General features: G+C 36.5%; 3 protein-coding genes across 3 annotated transcripts in view; 2 read left to right on the top strand and 1 right to left on the bottom strand.

Moving 5' to 3' along the window:
* The first annotated feature begins 1,313 nt into the window (after positions 1 to 1,313).
* On the top strand, positions 1,314 to 7,006 carry LOC113768691 (WD repeat and HMG-box DNA-binding protein 1-like). Its single transcript, XM_027313145.1, has 12 exons — positions 1,314 to 1,646; positions 2,270 to 3,369; positions 4,192 to 4,368; positions 4,490 to 4,603; positions 4,762 to 4,866; positions 4,950 to 5,084; positions 5,177 to 5,232; positions 5,317 to 5,419; positions 5,505 to 5,621; positions 5,895 to 6,021; positions 6,154 to 6,284; positions 6,408 to 7,006. The coding sequence occupies exons 1-12, from the start codon at positions 1,367 to 1,369 to the stop codon at positions 6,852 to 6,854; spliced, it is 2,892 nt and encodes a 963-aa protein (XP_027168946.1). The 5' UTR covers positions 1,314 to 1,366; the 3' UTR covers positions 6,855 to 7,006.
* A 1,741-nt stretch (positions 7,007 to 8,747) lies between these two features.
* On the bottom strand, positions 8,748 to 11,653 carry LOC113768252 (senescence-associated protein 13-like). Its single transcript, XM_027312528.1, has 2 exons — positions 10,874 to 11,653; positions 8,748 to 9,534 (listed from the first exon to the last, which is right to left on the bottom strand). Exons 1-2 carry the CDS (start codon positions 11,651 to 11,653, stop codon positions 8,764 to 8,766), a joined length of 1,551 nt encoding a protein of 516 aa, XP_027168329.1. The 3' UTR covers positions 8,748 to 8,763.
* A 3,815-nt stretch (positions 11,654 to 15,468) lies between these two features.
* Positions 15,469 to 19,481, top strand: part of LOC113767579 (tropinone reductase homolog At2g29340-like) — a 9,296-nt gene continuing 5,283 nt past the window's right edge. The window contains exon 1 of the mRNA XM_027311723.1: positions 15,469 to 16,366. Within this exon, the coding sequence (XP_027167524.1) occupies positions 15,537 to 16,366 (830 nt within the window). The 5' untranslated portion in view covers positions 15,469 to 15,536. The remainder of the gene's footprint in view (positions 16,367 to 19,481) is intronic.

Genomic DNA, 19,481 nt, shown 5'->3' with positions numbered 1-19,481 from the left:
CATTGAGGTTTAAGCATCATGAGTTCTTGCCAATCCAACGCCCATGCATTATATTTGTACTTCAGAAAAAGCCGCGCTTTAGTGCATGGATAAACTTTATAGGGCGTGAATTGGAGTGTTTTACTGGAGAAACATTACTCAGGAGCCAGGACTACAACGAGAGTTCTATCTATCCTACGGCTGATTGTATTACTGAATGTCAATTAGTAGTTTGTATCTTGCACAGGCACTCATTCAATCTATACATTGTTCTTTTGCCTTCGGGCTTCAATCTTTGATCGTTCTTTTTCTAAATTATTTTGTTCTTAGAAATAGAATTACATCAACTACCTACGAATGAAATACAAAAGGAAAGATAAAGACAGAGTAATTATTATAGTATTTTTTGTGATGTAATATATATGAAATAAAAAAGTAGTTGAAAATATAAAAAATTTGATTGAAAAATATATTTATGATGTAAGCGGAATATATATATATTTTAAAAAAAACTATCCAAACACACATAGTGGCCTCAGCAAATGACCAAAATTAATCATCAATGCACCACATAGATCTTGGGATTTAATTATAGGGAGGGAAATAAAGAAAAAGGGTTTACAAATTGTTAAGTGAAGATTGTGTCGCCCATTTTTAGTAGATAGATTTGAAAGCACGAGTTGGTAGTTTAATTCAATTATAACTCACCTCAACAATTATAATTGAGTCAAGTTTGAGTACCTTTATCATTCTTCTTCGTTTTTTTAAAATAAATAATAAGTTGGTAATTGAATTTCAAACTATAAATTGTCTCAATACAAAAGAGAAAAAAATGATTCACAAATTGTTAAGTAAAGATTATTTCACCCATTTTGAGTAGATAAATTTGAGAGCACAAGTTGGTGGTTTAATTCAAATTATAAATCATCTCAACAATTATAATTGAGTCGAGTTTGAACATCTTTTTCATTCTTTTTTATTTTTTTTATAAACAATGAGTTGGGATTCTAATTATTATCAATAATTGTGACAAAGTCAAGTTTGAATGTCAATTTTGTCTACCTTTTCTTAAACTCATTTAGCATAGCGATCCCAAAAATGTAAATTCCAGAAATGGTGGGAAAAAGATAAACAAGGGGAAGAAAGAGGGAAAAAAAGCGATCTTTTCAAAAATAGCCAAGAATGAAGCTCCCATTTGTTAAATTCTCAAAAGTTTATTGTGCCGCGGAAAAATCCAAATTTCCCCTTACCCTCCAAAACTTTCCCGCCAAACCCGAAACCCTTTACCTCAGTCGCTGAAAGAAATTCCCAAAATTCTCATATCAACAGAAACCCAAAAAACCAAGTGAGAAGAAGACAGCCGACCGGGGAAAAATCAAACCGGACCATGAAGATCCGAACTATTAAGCTCAGAGAAGCTCACAAGAACGGCGAAAATGGCGGCAACTCATTCTGCTCGATTTTGTGGGACCAGCAGGGGGACCGCATTGTAACGGCGTCGTCTTCCGATCCGTCAATCTGGGTTCACGACGCCCAATTTCCGTCGGTTAACCCTAAATCTATCAAACACCACCGCGACGGCGTCACCGCTTTGGCTCTTAGCCCCAATTTCACCTGCCTGGCTTCCGGATCTATTGACCATTCCGTTAAGCTCTACAAATTTCCTGGTAACAAAAATGAACAACTCATTTAGGGCCTCCTTGGCCCCACCAGGGTTAGGGAAATGTTATGGTTTTCTTTGGGATCTATTATTGCCAATTTTATTTTGGGAATTTTTTTTGAAAATCTGTTAATTTTAATTATCCTTGAAAATAAATGTGCATAAGCTAAGGCAATGCTGTTCAGGCTTTATGGAACTATGGAAGTTATCTTGATTGTATATTCCTGCGTTTTTGGTATTAACTGTGGATGATTCTTGCTGCTCTCAGCAAGAGCAGCAAGATTCATCTCATATGCAATTGTATGATTTAATTTGAACTTCAAGATTTGGACCAGGAATAGGGAGGAGCGTCCCTTTTTTTTTTGCTTGAGGTCAGTTCCACGTTTTATCCAACGAGCTACATGAATGTTTCAATTACATTGGGACTAAGCAGTTAATACATGGGAGTTCTGTTTCAGCTGTATTCGCACACCTTAATTATGTATCTTCATTGAAAAGTAAAAATCTTGGTGGATAGTTGGCTGCAAAGCTGAAACTTCAATTGAGTGCAATTTAGTTAATTTAAACTAATTTATCTATTGTCCAGATTTTTATAAGTTTTTACTGTTTTGGCTGATTCTTGTAAATCAGGTGGGGAGTTTGTGACTAATATCACTAGATTCACATTGCCGATACGGGCACTTGCTTTCAATAAATCCGGTACCATGCTGGCAGCTGCTGGTGATGATGAAGGGATCAAACTTATAAACACAATTGATGGTTCAATAGCAAGAGTTCTTAAAGGGCATAAAGGATCTATTACTGGCTTAGCTTTTGATCCTAAGAGTGAATATTTTGCTTCAGTTGATTCAACAGGGACTGTCATACACTGGGAACTCCAGCCTGGAACAATACTTAACACGCTCAAGGGCATAGCGCCTGCCACTTTTTCTGATCAATCTGCTATTAATATGCTTAGCTGGAGTCCAGATGGGGACCTGTTGGCTGTCCCAGGTTTGAAAAACGATGTGGTGATGTATGATAGGGACACTGCTGAAAAACTTTTTTCACTGAGAGGTGATCATGTGCAACCAATTTGTTTCTTGTCCTGGTCGCCTAATGGGCGATACATGGCTACCTCTGGTTCAGATAGACAGATTATCATTTGGGATGTTGACAAAAAGCAGGACATTGATCGGCAGAAATTCAGTGATAGGATATCTTGTATGGCTTGGAAACCACATGGTAATGCTTTGGCAGTAATTGACAGTAAGGGAAAGTATGGAGTATGGGAATCACCAGTACCATCATCAATGAAATCCCCAACTGAAGACATACCCAATGTGCGTTCCAATGGCCTTCTTCTGTTTGATGAAGACGAGGAAGAAGCTAGTGCATCTGGTAGTTTGAGTGATCTTGGTGAGGACAGTCTTGGTGAATCTGAATTATCAAGCAGAAAAAGGTTGCGCAAAAATTCTACACTTGATGATAGTTGGGGAGAAGACATGAATGATGAGTTGGATTTGCATCCAAAGGTGGAATCTCACAAAAAGGCTTCTAAAAGCAAAAAGGATAGCATTGATCACGAGAAGCATGAAATAAAAAATAGTATGACCTATTCTGCACCTAAAATGCAAGAAGCTTTTCAACCCGGAGCTACACCTGTGCAGCCTGGAAAAAGGCGTTTCCTGTGTTATAACATGTTAGGCAGTGTGACCTCAATGGATCATGATGGGTATTCCCACATAGAGGTATTTCAGTTTATATTTCGAAGCTCATGATTTTAACTACTATTTCTCTCTTTTTATCAATCTTTTGGTGTAATAAACTCTTTTGTACTCTGCGCCTCTGGCTGCGATGTATTACTGCTGACAAAAGTAGGGTGTTTTTGTTAATTGTTACCATATAGCTAACAGACAAAATACTTTGCACACTTTGTACTAATATGACAACATACAAAACTCCTAATGAAAAAAATCAGCAGATGCATCTATTATTTTTTGAAAGTTTTTAATTTCATTTCAGTGGCTGCAAATAATTGTTGCAACTGCTACAAAGACATGAAGCAATAATATTAGGAAGCTTTGGGCTATTAGGAATTGATTCTGAAGAATCTCTAGATTATCTATATACAATTCTTGAATTATCTAGTGAAAGATTGCAATTAGACCTACTGAAACAATTCCTGGTCAAAGACTTTATATGTTACTTGATTGTAATCAGTTTGGTGCAATAAACATGAAGTAATATGCTTCTTGTAACATTTCATGGTGGTCTAGTAGATGAGGTATTTTGTCAAAGTATTTATTCTTGGAGTCTGTTACCAGCTACACACCCTCAACCATCACATATGATCAAGCAAAAACGAGTTATTATTAATTCTGTTTTGATATTTGTAAATTGTTAGTTTAGATATCGTGTGTTTGCCAATGTGGTTTAGTGGCATTGCTAACAAGTGCTGATCAGTATTGAATTTCTGGTTCTGCATGATACATAGTTTTGCGCATCATTCATGTGAAGGGCTTCAGTTGTCATTTCCACTACCAGTTCATTAAACTATGATGCAACTGCAGATTGACTTTCATGATACAAGTAGTGGTCCTCGAGTGCCTGCAATGACTGATTACTTTGGCTTCACAATGGCATCTTTAAATGAGAACGGAAGTGTTTTTGCAAATCCATGCAAGGGCGAGAAGAATATGAGCACACTTATGTATCGCCCATTCAGTAGCTGGGCCAGTAATAGTGAGGTAAGTATGCTTTGTGCCTCACTTGTATACACTATTACTTGCATCTTATTCTTCACTCATCACTCCCAGTCAGTAATTTTATCTTTTTCTGTGACATTTAATATCGTTTCCTCAACTTCAGTGGTCTATGAGACTTGAAGAAGAAGAAGTAAGGGCAGTGGCTCTTGGAACTACTTGGGTTGCTGCTGCTACTAGTCTTAATTTTCTTCGTATCTTCAGTGACAGTGGCTTGCAGGTCTGTCACTACTTGAGCCAGCTAGCTTCAAACTTCATGCTTCAACAACTCTACTGTGTCACCTTTTTTTACACATTAAGTATGTCTAGGGTAATTTGTGCTTTTATGATATCAAAACTTGCAATGAATTATCTTTTTCTACTTCCAATTATGTGTAGAGGTATATCCTTTCACTTGATGGACCAGTGGTGACCTTAGTTGGACTTAAGGATGAACTTGCTGTTGTTACACATTCTTCTCCTGCACTTCCCTCAGATGGACAGGTACAAATTTGACTTTTTGTTTAGTTGCATGATGTCATTGCAACAGTGGTCGTGAGTTTCATGGTAATGATTTTGCCAAGCAGATGCTTGAGTTCAGGGTATTGAACGTTCGTAGTGCAACAGAGTCTCTCAGAGGGCGACTTCCGTTGACTCCCGGATCATACCTAACGTGGTTTGGTTTCAGTGAAGAAGGCCAACTTGGTTCTTTTGATTCTAAGGTGCACCTTATTTCCAGCATCCTTGCTGTAAAATATTTGTCGTTGAGAATCAATTTAATCCAAATTGAACAATCTTTGTATTGAATGTTCAGGGTGTCTTGAGAGTTTATACAAATCAATATGGAGGAAGTTGGTTTCCAGTTTTTAGGTATGAATACTTCAAATATGAATTACTATCTATGGGCCACAGATGTTAGAATGGTGTGTTTGACTTAAAATTATAAAACTGTAGTTCCAGTAAATTGAAGAAGCCAGATGAAAACTATTGGGTTGTTGGATTAAACGCAACAAAGCTGTTTTGCGTGGTTTGCAAATCACCTTATTCATTCCCACAGGTATGGGGTGATCTGCAATTTATTTCCTTGATGTTTTGCTATTATGACAAAATTTTGATTTTATCCTTCTCTTGACCTCTCCCAGGCCACTCCCAAACCAATTCTCACGCTGTTAGATCTTTCATTTCCACTTGCTGCTTCTGACCTTGGAGCTGAAAACCTGGAGAATGAATTTATATTGAATAACATGCATCTGCACCAGGTACTCTTCCTAATGTGTCTCGTGCTTTCTTCAGTGTACCATGACTAAACTGTAGGTGTCCATTTGATCTGCTAAACTGTAGGCGTCCATTTGATCTGCTTCCATTTATAGGTAGTGTGACTAAATTACACTTTTTAAATATCAAATGACAGTGTCTGCATGTGTGTAAGAATATTTTGTTTCTTTGTTCTGGTATTCAATCTCCCCATCAGTTCATTTCAACCACAGAAACAAAATGCTCAGCTCTCAATGAATTTCTGGCTAATGTTTCAGATTCAGAAAAGAATTGAAGAAAATGCAGCTGCTGGCAGGGACACAGCTTCAATCGATGATGAGGCATTCACTATTGAAGCAGCTCTTGATAGGTGCATCTTGAGGCTTATTGCATCATGCTGCAATGGTGAGTCTTTCATTAGAGGCAGCTTGGGTGGAAACTTTTCTCCACCAGGCAAATTGGGTTATTTAATATGAATTAATAGAAAAGCTTTCCAAAATTATCTTCAAGTCAGCTGCTTGCTTTTATTTTCATCAGGTGACAAGCTTGTGAGAGCCACTGAACTTGTGAAGCTTCTTTCGATGGAAAAATCGGTAAAAGGGGCGATAAAGCTAGTTACCGCACTAAAATTACCAAACCTGGCAGAACGCTTTAGTACCATATTGGAGGTGGAGTACATTTATTAAATGTCATCCTGCACATTCCAAAAATTGCAACATTGGAACTAAATCCCCAAGGAAAGCTATTATAGTTTTTCTCATGTTGATTTTCATCATTTGGCCTACTTGCAGGAAAGAATGTCAAATGAAGCAATGGGGAGCACAGTCCTCCATGGCAACTTTAAATTCGATGCTCCTGTCCAAGCGGATGACGTGTTTCAAAGGCCTAGTCTGCCAGAAAGCAGCACAGAAAAAGCTGTTTTACCATTTCCACCCCAAAGATCATCAACCCCTTCCTTCCCAAAAGAGGAAAAAACCGAGCAGCCTCCTAATGCTGGAAATGGCATAGTTGAACCAACTCGAGCCTTGAGAGTAGGGAAGACAGTGGAAGCGAAGAATGCAGGCGAAGCGAAGGATGTTAAAGAAGCAACAAATCCAGTTAAGAAGCAGCCAGAAGAGATTCCTGTAAGCTTCAATCGTCCATCTAATCCATTTGCTAAAAAATCAAACAGACAAGAACATTCGTCCTTGTTTGACTCCATAAAGAAGATGAAGACGGATGCAACAGGTAAGAGGTAACAATATTTTTGTAAGCTTATCTAAAGATTTTGTTTTCGATTTCAACCTGTCCTGTGTATGATACGGAAAATGCTGTTGTATGTTGCTGAGCCAGTTGATTAGGTTCGTCATGTATTCTACCTTTGTATCTAAGAATTCAAAGCATCTGAATTCCTTTGTAGTGGATCTGTACATATTTGAAGGTTCTAAAAAAATTTACAGGTTTTGTTTGTGGAAGAGACCTGTTATTTACAAGTGCTGCATCACTGGTACGACGACAGTAAGATTTTGGACATGCATTCTATGGCCGCCTAACCGGCCTTCTTTGATGTCAACAGAAGAAATTTTTGGACAGCTCATTGAGCTCAATAGCTTACTCTGTCCCTTCATATTGTGCAAAAATAAAAATCCTCTAACTAGATTTGGATATTGGTAATTAGATATTGGATAGATAGTCACTATTTCCATAATATCCAAACTTTTAAACTGGATTTCCAAATGTAGATTAATTAAGTATATTTAATATGTAATTAGCAATATAAAGATTATTAATATATTAATTAATACGTTTTTAACCTCACATATTTGTATAGTAGCACAAATTATAAATTATAACACTATTTACTGATACATTAATATGTAATATAATATATCAATAAGTATACAATATTTAATTAAAATATGAAATTTAGTAATTCGATTGGTAATGGGAAATTGAGAGATTGAATTTTAATATCTATTTTCAAACTGTTTTATAGAATTTAAAATTAGAAGTTAATTCAATTCCATTTTAATGATGTTTGATGTCGCATTCAGATTGGATTGGCTGATTAATCGATTTTTTTAAAAGAATTTTAAATGCCCCTAGTGTGGACTATATAAAATGACATATCTTTTGGTGCTTTTTTTGAGGTGGAAATGCCTCTACTGTAGAATACAGAATGTCACATGTTTCTTTTTCTTTCTAGCATATCATGCAGTTGGATATAATCCATCTAGCAAATCACAAATTATTTAATCCTCTTGAAATAAGCATTTTAACAGTACACATTTTTGAATGCTCTTGATATTAACCAGTATCTAACAGTGGATTGTGCCATTGGTTTGTAGCATCTGTGATCATTGAAATTCAAAACATGATCCTTTCTTAGCAGTTCAAACATCTGAATACAAGTTACGGATTGCAGAATTGGTTGTAAATTGATTTACCATCCTTGATTGGCTTTTTTGTTTCGACTAAACGCCAAAGCTTGAATAGTTGAAGAGGTTTTGATTTAGTAGTTTACGCTGAGACTCTAAAAATTAGAGATTTTGGATTTAAATACTCCTGTTCTCTCGACAATTCTTAATTCCTACCTCTCTCTCTCTCTCTCTCTCTCTTGTGTTGCAAAAAAAAAAAAAATAAAAATAAAATTGAAGCACCCCAATAAATACAACGAGAGGATGCTAATGGCTCTAAAAGTTAAGTTATAAACCATAAACAAATACGCAGATCTTGGCCAGTGTCGACCAATCCTTGAAAAGTTTCATCTATGATGACAGATTAGAAAATTACAAGAATTGCCTAAAATGCAAAGGCGAAACTCCAACCAGTTGCTTCTGGCCGTCTGCTTACAGAACAAACTATGGCCCATTATACGTGTTGCAGTAAATTCCAATTTGCAAACGGACGATAATGACAGATAGCTTTGTCTGTGAAAACAAAGTTGACAGAGGCTTGCGGGATTTACCCAGCCCATGCTCTCGAATAGTGATTACGGATTCCTTATCAACCAAAAAAAAAAATAAAAATTGACAAAGACTAGTAGAACTTGATAACAACACATATAATCTCAAACTCTAAAAAAAAGAAAAAAAAGCGCACGCGCGTGCGGGCACACACAAAGTTTCTGCAGAAACAAAAAAGCTTCTCTGAATGGCCCTGATTCTTCTACTCGAATCCATTAACAGTCAGTCCTCCGTCAACAGCAATTACCTGTCCAGTAACATAGGAAGCAGCTGGAAGACAAAGGAAAGCTACCACTGCTGAAACTTCTTCTGGCTCTCCAGGGCGCCTCATTGGAGTTCTTGCTTCAATTCTCTTTGAGAATTCCACATCGTTTAGGCAAAATTCCACTAGGGATGTTCTGACCATCCAAGGAGCAACACAATTGACCCGGATGTTATCCTTAGCCCATTCACAAGCCAAATTTCTCGTCAGTTGATTCATTGCACCTTTAGTTGCACCATAAATAGATGAATACTGCACATTCACTAGACCTGCAACAGAGGAAATGAACACAATATTTCCCACCCCAGATGCTTTCAAGAGAGGATAAGCAAGTTGGGAGAAATGGTAACCCGATTCAAGATTCGTGGACATAATCAGATTATACTCTTCAGCAGTAAAATCAGCTGCAGGCTTTCCTATGCAAGTCCCAACATTGTTTACCAGGATGTTGAGCTTCCCATTGAAGGTGGAAGAAACCTTCTCCATGAGCTGGCTTCTTTGATCTCTTGCAGATGCTTCACAGATTGAACCAGTGACTTTGAATCCCTTTGAGGACCACTCCTGCAAGACTTGATTCAGCTCTGCTTCGTTTCTTGAAAAGGTGTGGACTGTTGCACCCAGTTCAGCTAGTTCCTCCACGATTGCGCGGCCTATCCCGCGAGAACCGCCTGTGACCAGAGCCGTCATTCCCAACAGAGACCACCTTGAGCTCTGGTTTGTCCCACTATTTTCCATTGTTGAAAAAAGATCAGATTTGATATTTCTCCTCTTCTAGCAGAGCTCCGGGTACAAACTAGTACGACAAGAAATAGTGGGAAGGATTAGCAATTAATTATCTGATTTTATAATGGGATGGTGCCAATCGCAATTGCACACCACATTGGAGTATTGGACGTGGTATAATTTAAACTTTCGTCATATTTTTTTCTTGGTAAGGTCTTCGGCGAGATCATCGACAACTCTGGGTGAAGTACTATTTCCAAAGGATCCACTTTGGAGGCTTCTTGCCCAGACGGGCCGAAGTCCTCTCTTCCCCGATTGAAACCTGTGAATGTGGTAGATTTTATGGGATTCATATGGACCATTGCTTGTGCAACCCAAAAGTCATAATGGGTGTTTTTTAACATCTCAATGTCCATGTGGAGCTCATGTCTAGGAAGGAGGGAGGGAGGTTGGTCAGACATGTTTAATTTTTGGGGCATGTTGTCAACTTCTTCTGATTGACAATTATTTATTTTATATTTTATAACTCTGTTAAATTTAAAGATTTTTTACATTAGATATATCTGTGACATGTTTTATATATTTCTGCTATTAGTGCAGTGTATTTGTCAAGTAAATCGTGTTGGACGATTTTTAACTAGTTTATTAATAATATTGGTTTCTGTTTTACCAAAAAAAAAAAGAAAACAACTATTTCTGATTCTATAATTGATTTTGTAGAATTGATTTATTAAAACTCAAATTTCGCATATAATACTCATGTGTACTTAGATTATGGCAAAAATATTGTTGTCACTCCACAAAAAGTTTTAGGCACTCCACCTCGCTTTTATATTGACTAAGCTGACAAATATGTGCCTAAACTATTATTAAGATTACAACAATACCCTCTCTACAGCCCAAAACTCCAACCCGGCGTTGCATGGTTTATTTCTCTTGTGCTTGAAATAGGCGAACGAGTGGATTTTGCAGTGGTTTTGGGTTAACAATTGCTTCTGGTTTTATTTTTCTTTTCTGCGCAAAAAGGAAAACAATCTAAAATCAGAATGCAGTAAGTGGTTGAGAACACAATAATGTCATTAACAAGCAACACACACACACACACACACACACACACACATATAAATGCAATTTAATAAGCAACACATACACTGATCTGATAATGCCAGTCGAGTACTATGATAAACACAGACATATAACACAAGCAACATGCAACATGTTTATATTACACGATCAACAAAAGCATTGGCAGTTTGGCAAGAAACAATAAAAACACACAATTGATGATTAAATCCCTAATACATTAATCCCATTGACATCCATTCACAGTCATTCCTCCATCGACAGGCACAACTTGTCCAGTGATGTATGAAGCAGCAGGGAGACAAAGGAATGCCACCAGGGATGAAACTTCTTCAGGCTCTCCAATTCGCCTCATGGGAGTTCTTGATTCTATTTTCTTCAAGTTGTCATTAGCCCCAATCCAATCTTCCACCAGTGGGGTTCTGATGAACCAAGGTGCAACAGAATTGACCCGAATGTTATCTTTAGCCCATTCACAAGCCAAATTCCTTGTGAGTTGATTCATTGCAGCTTTAGTTGCTGAATAAACAGCTGAATATTGCAGACCTACCAAACCTGCAACGGAGGAGATGAATACGATGTTTCCGTTCTCAGATGACTTCAGAAGAGGATAAGCAAGTTGGGAGAGATGGAAGCAAGAGTCGAGGTTCATAGACATAATCATATGATATTCCTCAGCTGTAAAATCTTCAGCTGGCTTCCTTACGCCTGTTCCAACATTATTTACTAGGATATTAAGCTTTCCATCAAAGAGGGAGGAGACCTTTTCGATGATCTCAATTCTTTGCTCTCTTGAGGATGCATCGCAGATGGAGCCAGTGATCTTATATCCCCTGGAGGACCATTCTTGTAAGAGTTGATTTAGCTCTGCTTCTTTTCTTGCGAAAGTGTGGACAGTGGCACCAAGTTGAGCTAGCTCCTCCACAATTGCGCGTCCGATTCCGCGAGTTCCACCGGTGACAAGAGCTGTCTTGCCTAACAGAGACCACCTTGAAGTTGAGGTGTTTTCTCTAGTCAGTGCCATGGATGAAGTAGTTTGTTTAGATAACTCAGGCACTTGATAGAATGGAGCTCGGTAAACTGGTAGTGGACTAGATCTTGCCAAGGATTATAAAGGAGTTGGGAGCTGCAAACCTGCGTTACATACCTTTTGGTGGTAACATTAATAATGACAAATCGCAGTAACAAACTACTTAAAAAGGATCAAGAGAGGACGAAATCACTTTTTGGTGTTTTGTAATCACTTTTTGGTGTTTTGTAAGTTTTGTAACCGATCAGTTTCACAATTTAATAAGGATTTCAAGAAATAAAGGCTATCAGGAATTTATCTCCAAAATTTCGTAAAAAAAAAAAAAGCTTGAAGTACTACAAATAATCATAACTAGAGAGCATTATGAGAAACACACACATATCCTGCAGCTTCATCGCATCACACGATAACGAATAATTACTTGGGACAAATTATCATCTCAACAATAATTCGGTATCTTTAATGTGCCAAAGTGAAGGCTGAAGTTTTCAAGATCCTCTTTCTCTGTGGTAACTAAATTTATTATTTTCCCCAAAACTAAGCTTTGCTTGTAGTACATTGATGGGGTCACCATGAAGGTTTTAGTCTGACTCCCTCGAGTTTTTGGCCAGAGTAATTTTCTTTTCGAAAAATATTACCCATTTAATGCACTTCCATAATTTACTCTCATTATGATTTTTTCTTGATAATGCTTCCCATTTGCCATGATTAAAATAAAAAAAAGGTCCTTTTATAAGTGAGAAATTCCATTTAAGGTAATCTAGAACTTTGAAGTTTTTTTATATTACGGAATGTATGCCATCCTACCTCGGTTGTCTAAAATATTATTTAAAATGAAAAATTTTGCCAATATGAACCATGCAATTATCAATCTATGAGAGTTTTTAAGAGTAATTAAATTTTGTACTAGGTGTTGGCCAACAAAAAAAATTATAATTGTAGTAATTGGGAAGAAAATATTCCAGTGAAAAAGGAAAAAGGAAACTAGTACAAACGGGTGAATGATAAAAATAAAATCAAGTGTTATCACAAACAATTGCATCCTAAACATATTGTATCTAGTGAATTGATAATCGCAATACATATACGATGTTATAAACTAATTTTGATGTTATAAACTAAATTACTCAACCCTAAACTTTCTCTCTCCAGTCTCCCCCCTCTCTACGCTCAATCTTCTCTCCACTCTTCTTCCTCCATAGGACCAAGGTCTCCCTTTCTCTTCTTTTGTTCTATCTTCCTATTTCTTTGTTCTTATTTTTATTTAATAAAGTCTCTTCTAAGGTATTCTAGTGAGAATTTTCTTCTCTCTCAGGCTAGACTATTCTAGTGAGAGTTTTCTTCTCTTCTAAATTATCCTGATGAGAGTTTTGTTTAGTTTTTATTTATTTATTTATTTTCTCAGGTTTAAGAATTTCTTTAAATTTATATGTTAGATCTAAAATTTCTTGGGTCTTCTCGTCAGATCTCAACATCAGTTTGAGTTTGAACCTGTTGAATAGCAGATCTGAGAGAATAGACATACACAGATATCTATGAAGCAGTTCATTCAATTGGTCAGATTTGATGATTGTAGATTCACAGAGTAATCTTTTATATTTTGTAACTCTGTTAAATCTTATGATTTTTCAGATCAAATATATCTGTGACATGTTCAATGTATTTTTTGCCATTAGTGCATATTACTTTGTCAAGTAAATCATGCTGGACGATTTCCAACGAGATGATTACTAAATATTGATCTATGTTTTATAAAAAAAAACTAATTTTTATGTAATTTAAATTATTAAATGTCATAACTCATAGATGCTCAAGAGAGTCATTTTTTCTCATTGACCTTTCAATCATATATGTTAAAAAGTATCTTTCAAGAATACATGAGATGTCCTAATAATTTTGTAATTGATGTACAACTAAAAATAAAAACGAGGCCTTTATTTACCTTTTAGGTTTGATATGCAATACTGAATCAAAACTACTACCAATTCACCAGTGATAAAATTTACAAATTTTAGTTGGTTGTATATTAACATTAGGCTTGTCTGAGGAATTGTATGGCTTGAAAAGAAGAAAGAAAAGAATAACGGCTGGCCGTACAAATTCATACCATTTTCAGACGAAGTAGCGTTCCAAACGCAAATGTTAAACCACACAAATCCCCATGGGTTTGCAGAACCCTTCAGATAAAGATGTTAGACTTCTCCACTCACCAAAAATTAAGTCCAGGTTCAATTCAATCGAAAGAACAATTTGGCATGAAGTAAAATTGGTAGACTAGTGGCGATTTATGGTTCCCAACTTCCCGTACCCATACACATACGGCTGCTGTTATTTGTGTTCCGTTCCATTTGGCGCTTCCATGCTGCAAGTAACCTGCATCCCAAGTTTCCGGGCAATACGGCAAAGCTAGTTAGTCCGGGAAGGGAATACTTATAGAATCATCTTTTCTTTTTCTTCACCTCAGTCAATGTTGCAGGCAATTTAAGAGCATCTGAAATTTCATATGTATGGAAATTAGGTGCGAGACTGGAACGAAGAATAACTTGCGGTTTCTTTGTTATCTCCACGTCCGATATCGCATGCATATGTCGAATTCATTCAAGCGTTCATCAGGTCTGCTTCTTTTCTCGCAAAAGCGTGGACTGTGGCGCCTAGTTGAGCTAGCTCCTCCACTATTGCACGGCAAATACCGCGAGTTCCACCGGTGACTAGAGCTGTTGTTCCTGACAGGGACCATCTTGAAATGGCTTTTTTCCAATTTTGACATGGGCGGTTGCGGGCCTTGTTTGTATAACGTACTCTCAAGCATTTTTCATTTTCGATACACTCTTCCAAATAAAGTTATTACGGTACAATTTAAAAAAAAAAAATCTCAGAAATAACTATTCAAACCGAGATGTTCAATTGTGGACAAAAGAGTTGTTGGCAAATAATTGATGGACCTGGGGCCAATGCACGATTGTTGTCAAGAAAATTTGGTTCTTGTTATTGTACATTAGAATTAAAGTCTAATACGACTACTGATAGCTAATCAAGCGACTCCACAGAATTCATGTCATTTTCGATCAAAAAGAATGTTCAAAATAACTTCTCAGTCAATGGTAAAATCTGAAAGAAGAAAATTAAATGAAAAGAAAAACTAACCATCCGTTTGGTTGGAATTCAACAATGGCAACGATGGTAATAGGTTTTGGGCTACTGCTTTTCACTTATTGGGTAATTAGGTTGCAATAGGAATCTATGAGATATTTTCCATTTTCTTTTTATTACTATAATGGATTTCCTTTTTTTTCTTTATCAATTTTTTTTCCTTGCTTCATGATAGGATCGGCTGATCTCTAGAGCCAAACCGCCTCCAAGAACCGGCCAACAACCATAGCCTGTAACATTAGGAAACACGGCAGTCCCGAAAAGTGACTTCAGAAGTGTATCTCAAATGCTTCAAATCATCTCCACCAATTTTAGTAAAAGCAAAATTTCAATTGAAATTCAAGTTTGTACAAATCTGAAAACCCGCTACCGTCACCGCCATTGCTCCTCAAAAATATCAATTCACCATGAATGAATACGCAACATCTCACAGCGACAGATATGAACCAAAAATCAAGAAACCTCAGCAATATCACATAGAATCCAGTCAATAACTAGCGAAGTAAAAAAGAAGAAGAAAACGCAACCATCTCTAACTTGGGTCCCATATTTGACCTATGCTGGAGGATTGAAATTATTTTTGTTTAACCTCTCTCTAAATTCTCTGATCAATTTTATTTGAGATGTTATGCTAACACCCTCCTCCACACCCCTCCCCCTCCAAAAAAAAAAGAAAAAAAGAGACGCTCCTAGTTTCATCTCCACCACTGTCAGCCTACAACCACCCATGTCAGCGGTGGGAGAAAACAACTCTGGATGGTCTTTGTCGGGAACGACAACTCTAGCCACTGGTGGAAGATGGTCCCTGTCGGGAGCAACTGCTCTAGTTACCGGTGGAACTCATGGAATTGGCCGTGCAATTGTGGTGGAGCTAGCCCAACTCGGTGCCACAGTCCACACTTGTGCAAGAAAAGAAGCAGACCTGAATGAACGCTTGCAAGAGTGGTCCTCCATGGGATTCAAAGTCAGTGGTTCAGTCTGTGATGCATCTTCAAGAGAGCAAAGAACCCAGCTCATCGAAAAGGTGACTTGCATCTTCGGTCGAAAACTCAACATCCTTGTAAATAACGTTGGAACAAGCAAAGGGAAGCCATCTGAAAAATTTACCTCTGAAGAATACGATATGATGATGTCTACAAATCTTGAATCTTGTTTCCATTTTTCCCAACTCGCTTATCCTCTCCTAAAGGCCTCTGGGATCGGAAACATAGTCTTCATTTCCTCTGTTGCAGGTTTGGTAAGTATACAAGGTTTATCTGTTTATGCAGCAGCAAAGGGCGCAATGAATCAACTGACCAAGAATTTGGCTTGTGAATGGGCTAAAGATAACATTCGCGTAAATTGCGTTGCCCCTGGGGTCATTAGGACCCAATTAAGCCAAGCTGTACTCAATTCTGATGAAAAATGGAAGAAATTCAAATCAAGAATTCCAATGAATCGAGTTGGAGAGCCAGAAGAAATTTCATCCCTGGTAGCTTTCGTTTGTCTCCCAGCTGCTTCCTACGTAACCGGACAGGTTATAGCTGTCGATGGAGGCCTGACTGTTAATGGAGTCCAGTGGGACTAATCGTTGAACCATTCTTTCTTCTTATTGATGCTATTCAGGAAGAAGTATTGTTTAATCTAGAAGCATTTTGAGGTAATAATGGTTTCTATGGTAAAATATATATTAATAATTGGCTTGCATATCGTCGGTTGGTGTACTCAGCACTGTATAGTGTGTACTACTGCTATATTCTACATGCATGCAATTTCAAATATTCCAGTATCTCCAGCTAATTTGCCTATTGAATTATTTTGTATTGGTTTTTTTTTTTTTCAAATCTCTTTTTGAATTCATCTGATTTATTATGCGCATTGTTTTTTTTTTTCAATCTCTTTTTGAATACATGTGGACATAGCATGTCCTAAATGTGTGGATAGACAGTTTCTTTTGCCTTTCTCCTAGGTGTGGATAGACAGTTTATTTTACGTCTTCAACAAGAAAACCAAAGATATGACAGAAGATTAACGTTTTGCACTAATCCAAATAAAATTTCTTGAGTTTAGGGTCCGTTTCAATTGTATCTATCGAAATGATTATGTGGACAAAAAAAAGGATCGTGAAAGAGAATACAGTTGAACTTTCTACACTCAAAAAATTAAAAAAATGAAAGAAATGTTCTAAAAGTACATGAGATCCATATACCATATTCAAAGGTGGAAAATATAGAAAACTACAAAACACCCTAAAACCAAGATGAAACTAAATGCTTTTCTTGAGAAAATAAAGGTTACTACAATAAAACTTACTCAACCATTTTGAAGATATGGGTTGTATTAGTTGTAAATAAGACTTTCAGAGACCATATGGTTTGAAGGAAAGGAAAGAAAAAGATACTAACGGAAAAGAAACGAAAGGAGAGTGGAGGAGTGTGATTTTCATCTATCTTGTTTGGATTAAGTGTGAAAGGAAAAGAAATGAAATACTGAATTTTTCTTTGGATTGAAAAAATGAAAAAAAAAAAAGACAAGGAAAAGATTAAGTGTTAATTTACTAGAAAAGATATGAAAAAAATTATTTTTAAAAAATTTTAATTAATTTAGTTTCATTTCCCTCAATTTTCGTCCACTTTTGGGGGGAAATCATAACTGAACAAAATAACTAGAGCTTTTTCCTCCCTATCCTTTCCTTTTCCTTTTCAAAATTCAATCCAAACAATAAAAATTAACATTTGGTCGCATCGTGGTTTCCATGCTGCAATCTGCATCCCTCATTAGTGCGGGAAGGGAATACTTACAGAATCATCTCATAACGGCTGCATTAATCTTCTAGCAGAATGGAAGAGATTTGATAATTTGTCTGTGGTAATGCAAGATCTCATGCTAAAAATACAATCACATTATCATAGGTAGTTGTATTTATCAATTTTTTTTTTAAAAAAAACATGTGAATGCATTAAGTCTCGTTAGCCATCTTCTCTCTTCTAGGTCACTTGGCTGATTGAAAAGAATTGATGGATCATTTCGATATTTGAGTTTTACCAATGCTTGATCAAATTCTTTTCTAATTAATTTTGGTTATAATTTCTATCTCTTCTAAGAACTTTTATCTATTCAAATAAAACTACAATGATTTCTTCTTAAGGTGTCTCTCTCTCTCTCTCTTCTAACAATATTTAATAACTATGTCTCATTTGTTTTATCAATATGGGTTAATTTTACCAAGTGTGATTTTAATTGTTACATTAGTAAACTCATTAATGTCTTAAAATTTAGAATATTCATTCTATGAAAAATTAATTATTGCAACTTTTGTATTTAATCGAGTACGAATATGCATTTTTAGGTTTATTGTCAATAATGTAACATTTTTAATTTTTCAATAAAATCTATCAATTTGTCATTATGCACTACAATATTTGATGTATGTTATTGCATTATAATAAGATCCTTTCTACTGTATGTCTTAAAGGTACAGGATAAGTATACAAAATAGAGGATGTGAGCCGACAATAAAATTCAAACATTATCCTCTGAATTGTGCAAATCTTTACTTACAAAATTTAAACTTTTACAAATAATTAAACACCCAACTTTAAAAATTAGTATCGCTAATTAAACACTTATATTACATTAATGTTTTAAAATTAGTATGAGTGACTGTGTAAGAATATTGTTCATTTTTTCATTTATATTATTTATACTTCTACAAGTTCACAACTAATTAAAGGGCAAAAAACTAACATGCTCGGGCTGAATGCTAGCTTAGACTGAATTGTATTAGATTAGGTAGTTAAACCTTAAACGATGAGAGTGCACTGGGCTTTAATTGGGTTCAACCTATCTTGATCCCAACTCAAAGCGCCATTAATTTGAGCCCAAATTTCAGCCCAACCCAAAGTTAGATAAATTTGGACGCTTTGCTTGGAGTTGAGCTCAAGGGTAGCCCGATCAACGGTCCAATCAGCTAGAGATGCATTTTCACTCTATCCATAGAAAATCACACATTCCTAATGCACCAAAAAAAAAAAAAATGAAAAAAGCAATTTTTTGGGTAAGTTAAAATTTATTTCCAAATAGTAAAATGTACGTTATAATCAATACAATAAAATTGATTGACAATGTGGAATCAGTGGAAAAAAGCATTGCCAATAAAAAAAGGGAAAATGGCCAATTTAGTCCCTGAACTTTTTTTCTCCGTCGATTTAGTCCCTATATATTATTTTTAGCTAATTTAATCCTTAAACTTATATTTCGGTTCCAATCAAGGAACTTAGCGGCGGCGCCACCGCATAATGTCAATCAAGCTCCTAATTGAGAAACCCCGGAGGGGTATTTTAGACACTTCGGAACCACCTCTCCCCCACTCTTTCTCAGCACAACAATGGCAACCCAAAAATAAATGACAACCAATTCCACCATCTGCATGCACATATACAAAGTGGAATCAGCCTTTTGACAATTCAACGAAGCAAAATCTTCAAAAGCATCATCCAACAATTCAATCCCATTCATCCACAACAATACCAATGCCAATGCCCACTGCCTCTCTACAACTCCAACTCCAAATCCTCCTTTCCTTTTTCATCTCCGCCGCCCCCTCCTCTTCCCCCTTCCCCACTGCCCCTCCCCCTTCTTCTTCCTTTCCAACTCTCGCCTTCTCATACTCTTCCTCATCAACTACCACCTC

Source organism: Coffea eugenioides, chromosome 4 (genome assembly GCF_003713205.1).
Source record: "Coffea eugenioides isolate CCC68of chromosome 4, Ceug_1.0, whole genome shotgun sequence".
NCBI lineage: Eukaryota > Viridiplantae > Streptophyta > Magnoliopsida > Gentianales > Rubiaceae > Coffea > Coffea eugenioides.
This window is presented reverse-complemented; position numbering and strand designations above follow the sequence as displayed.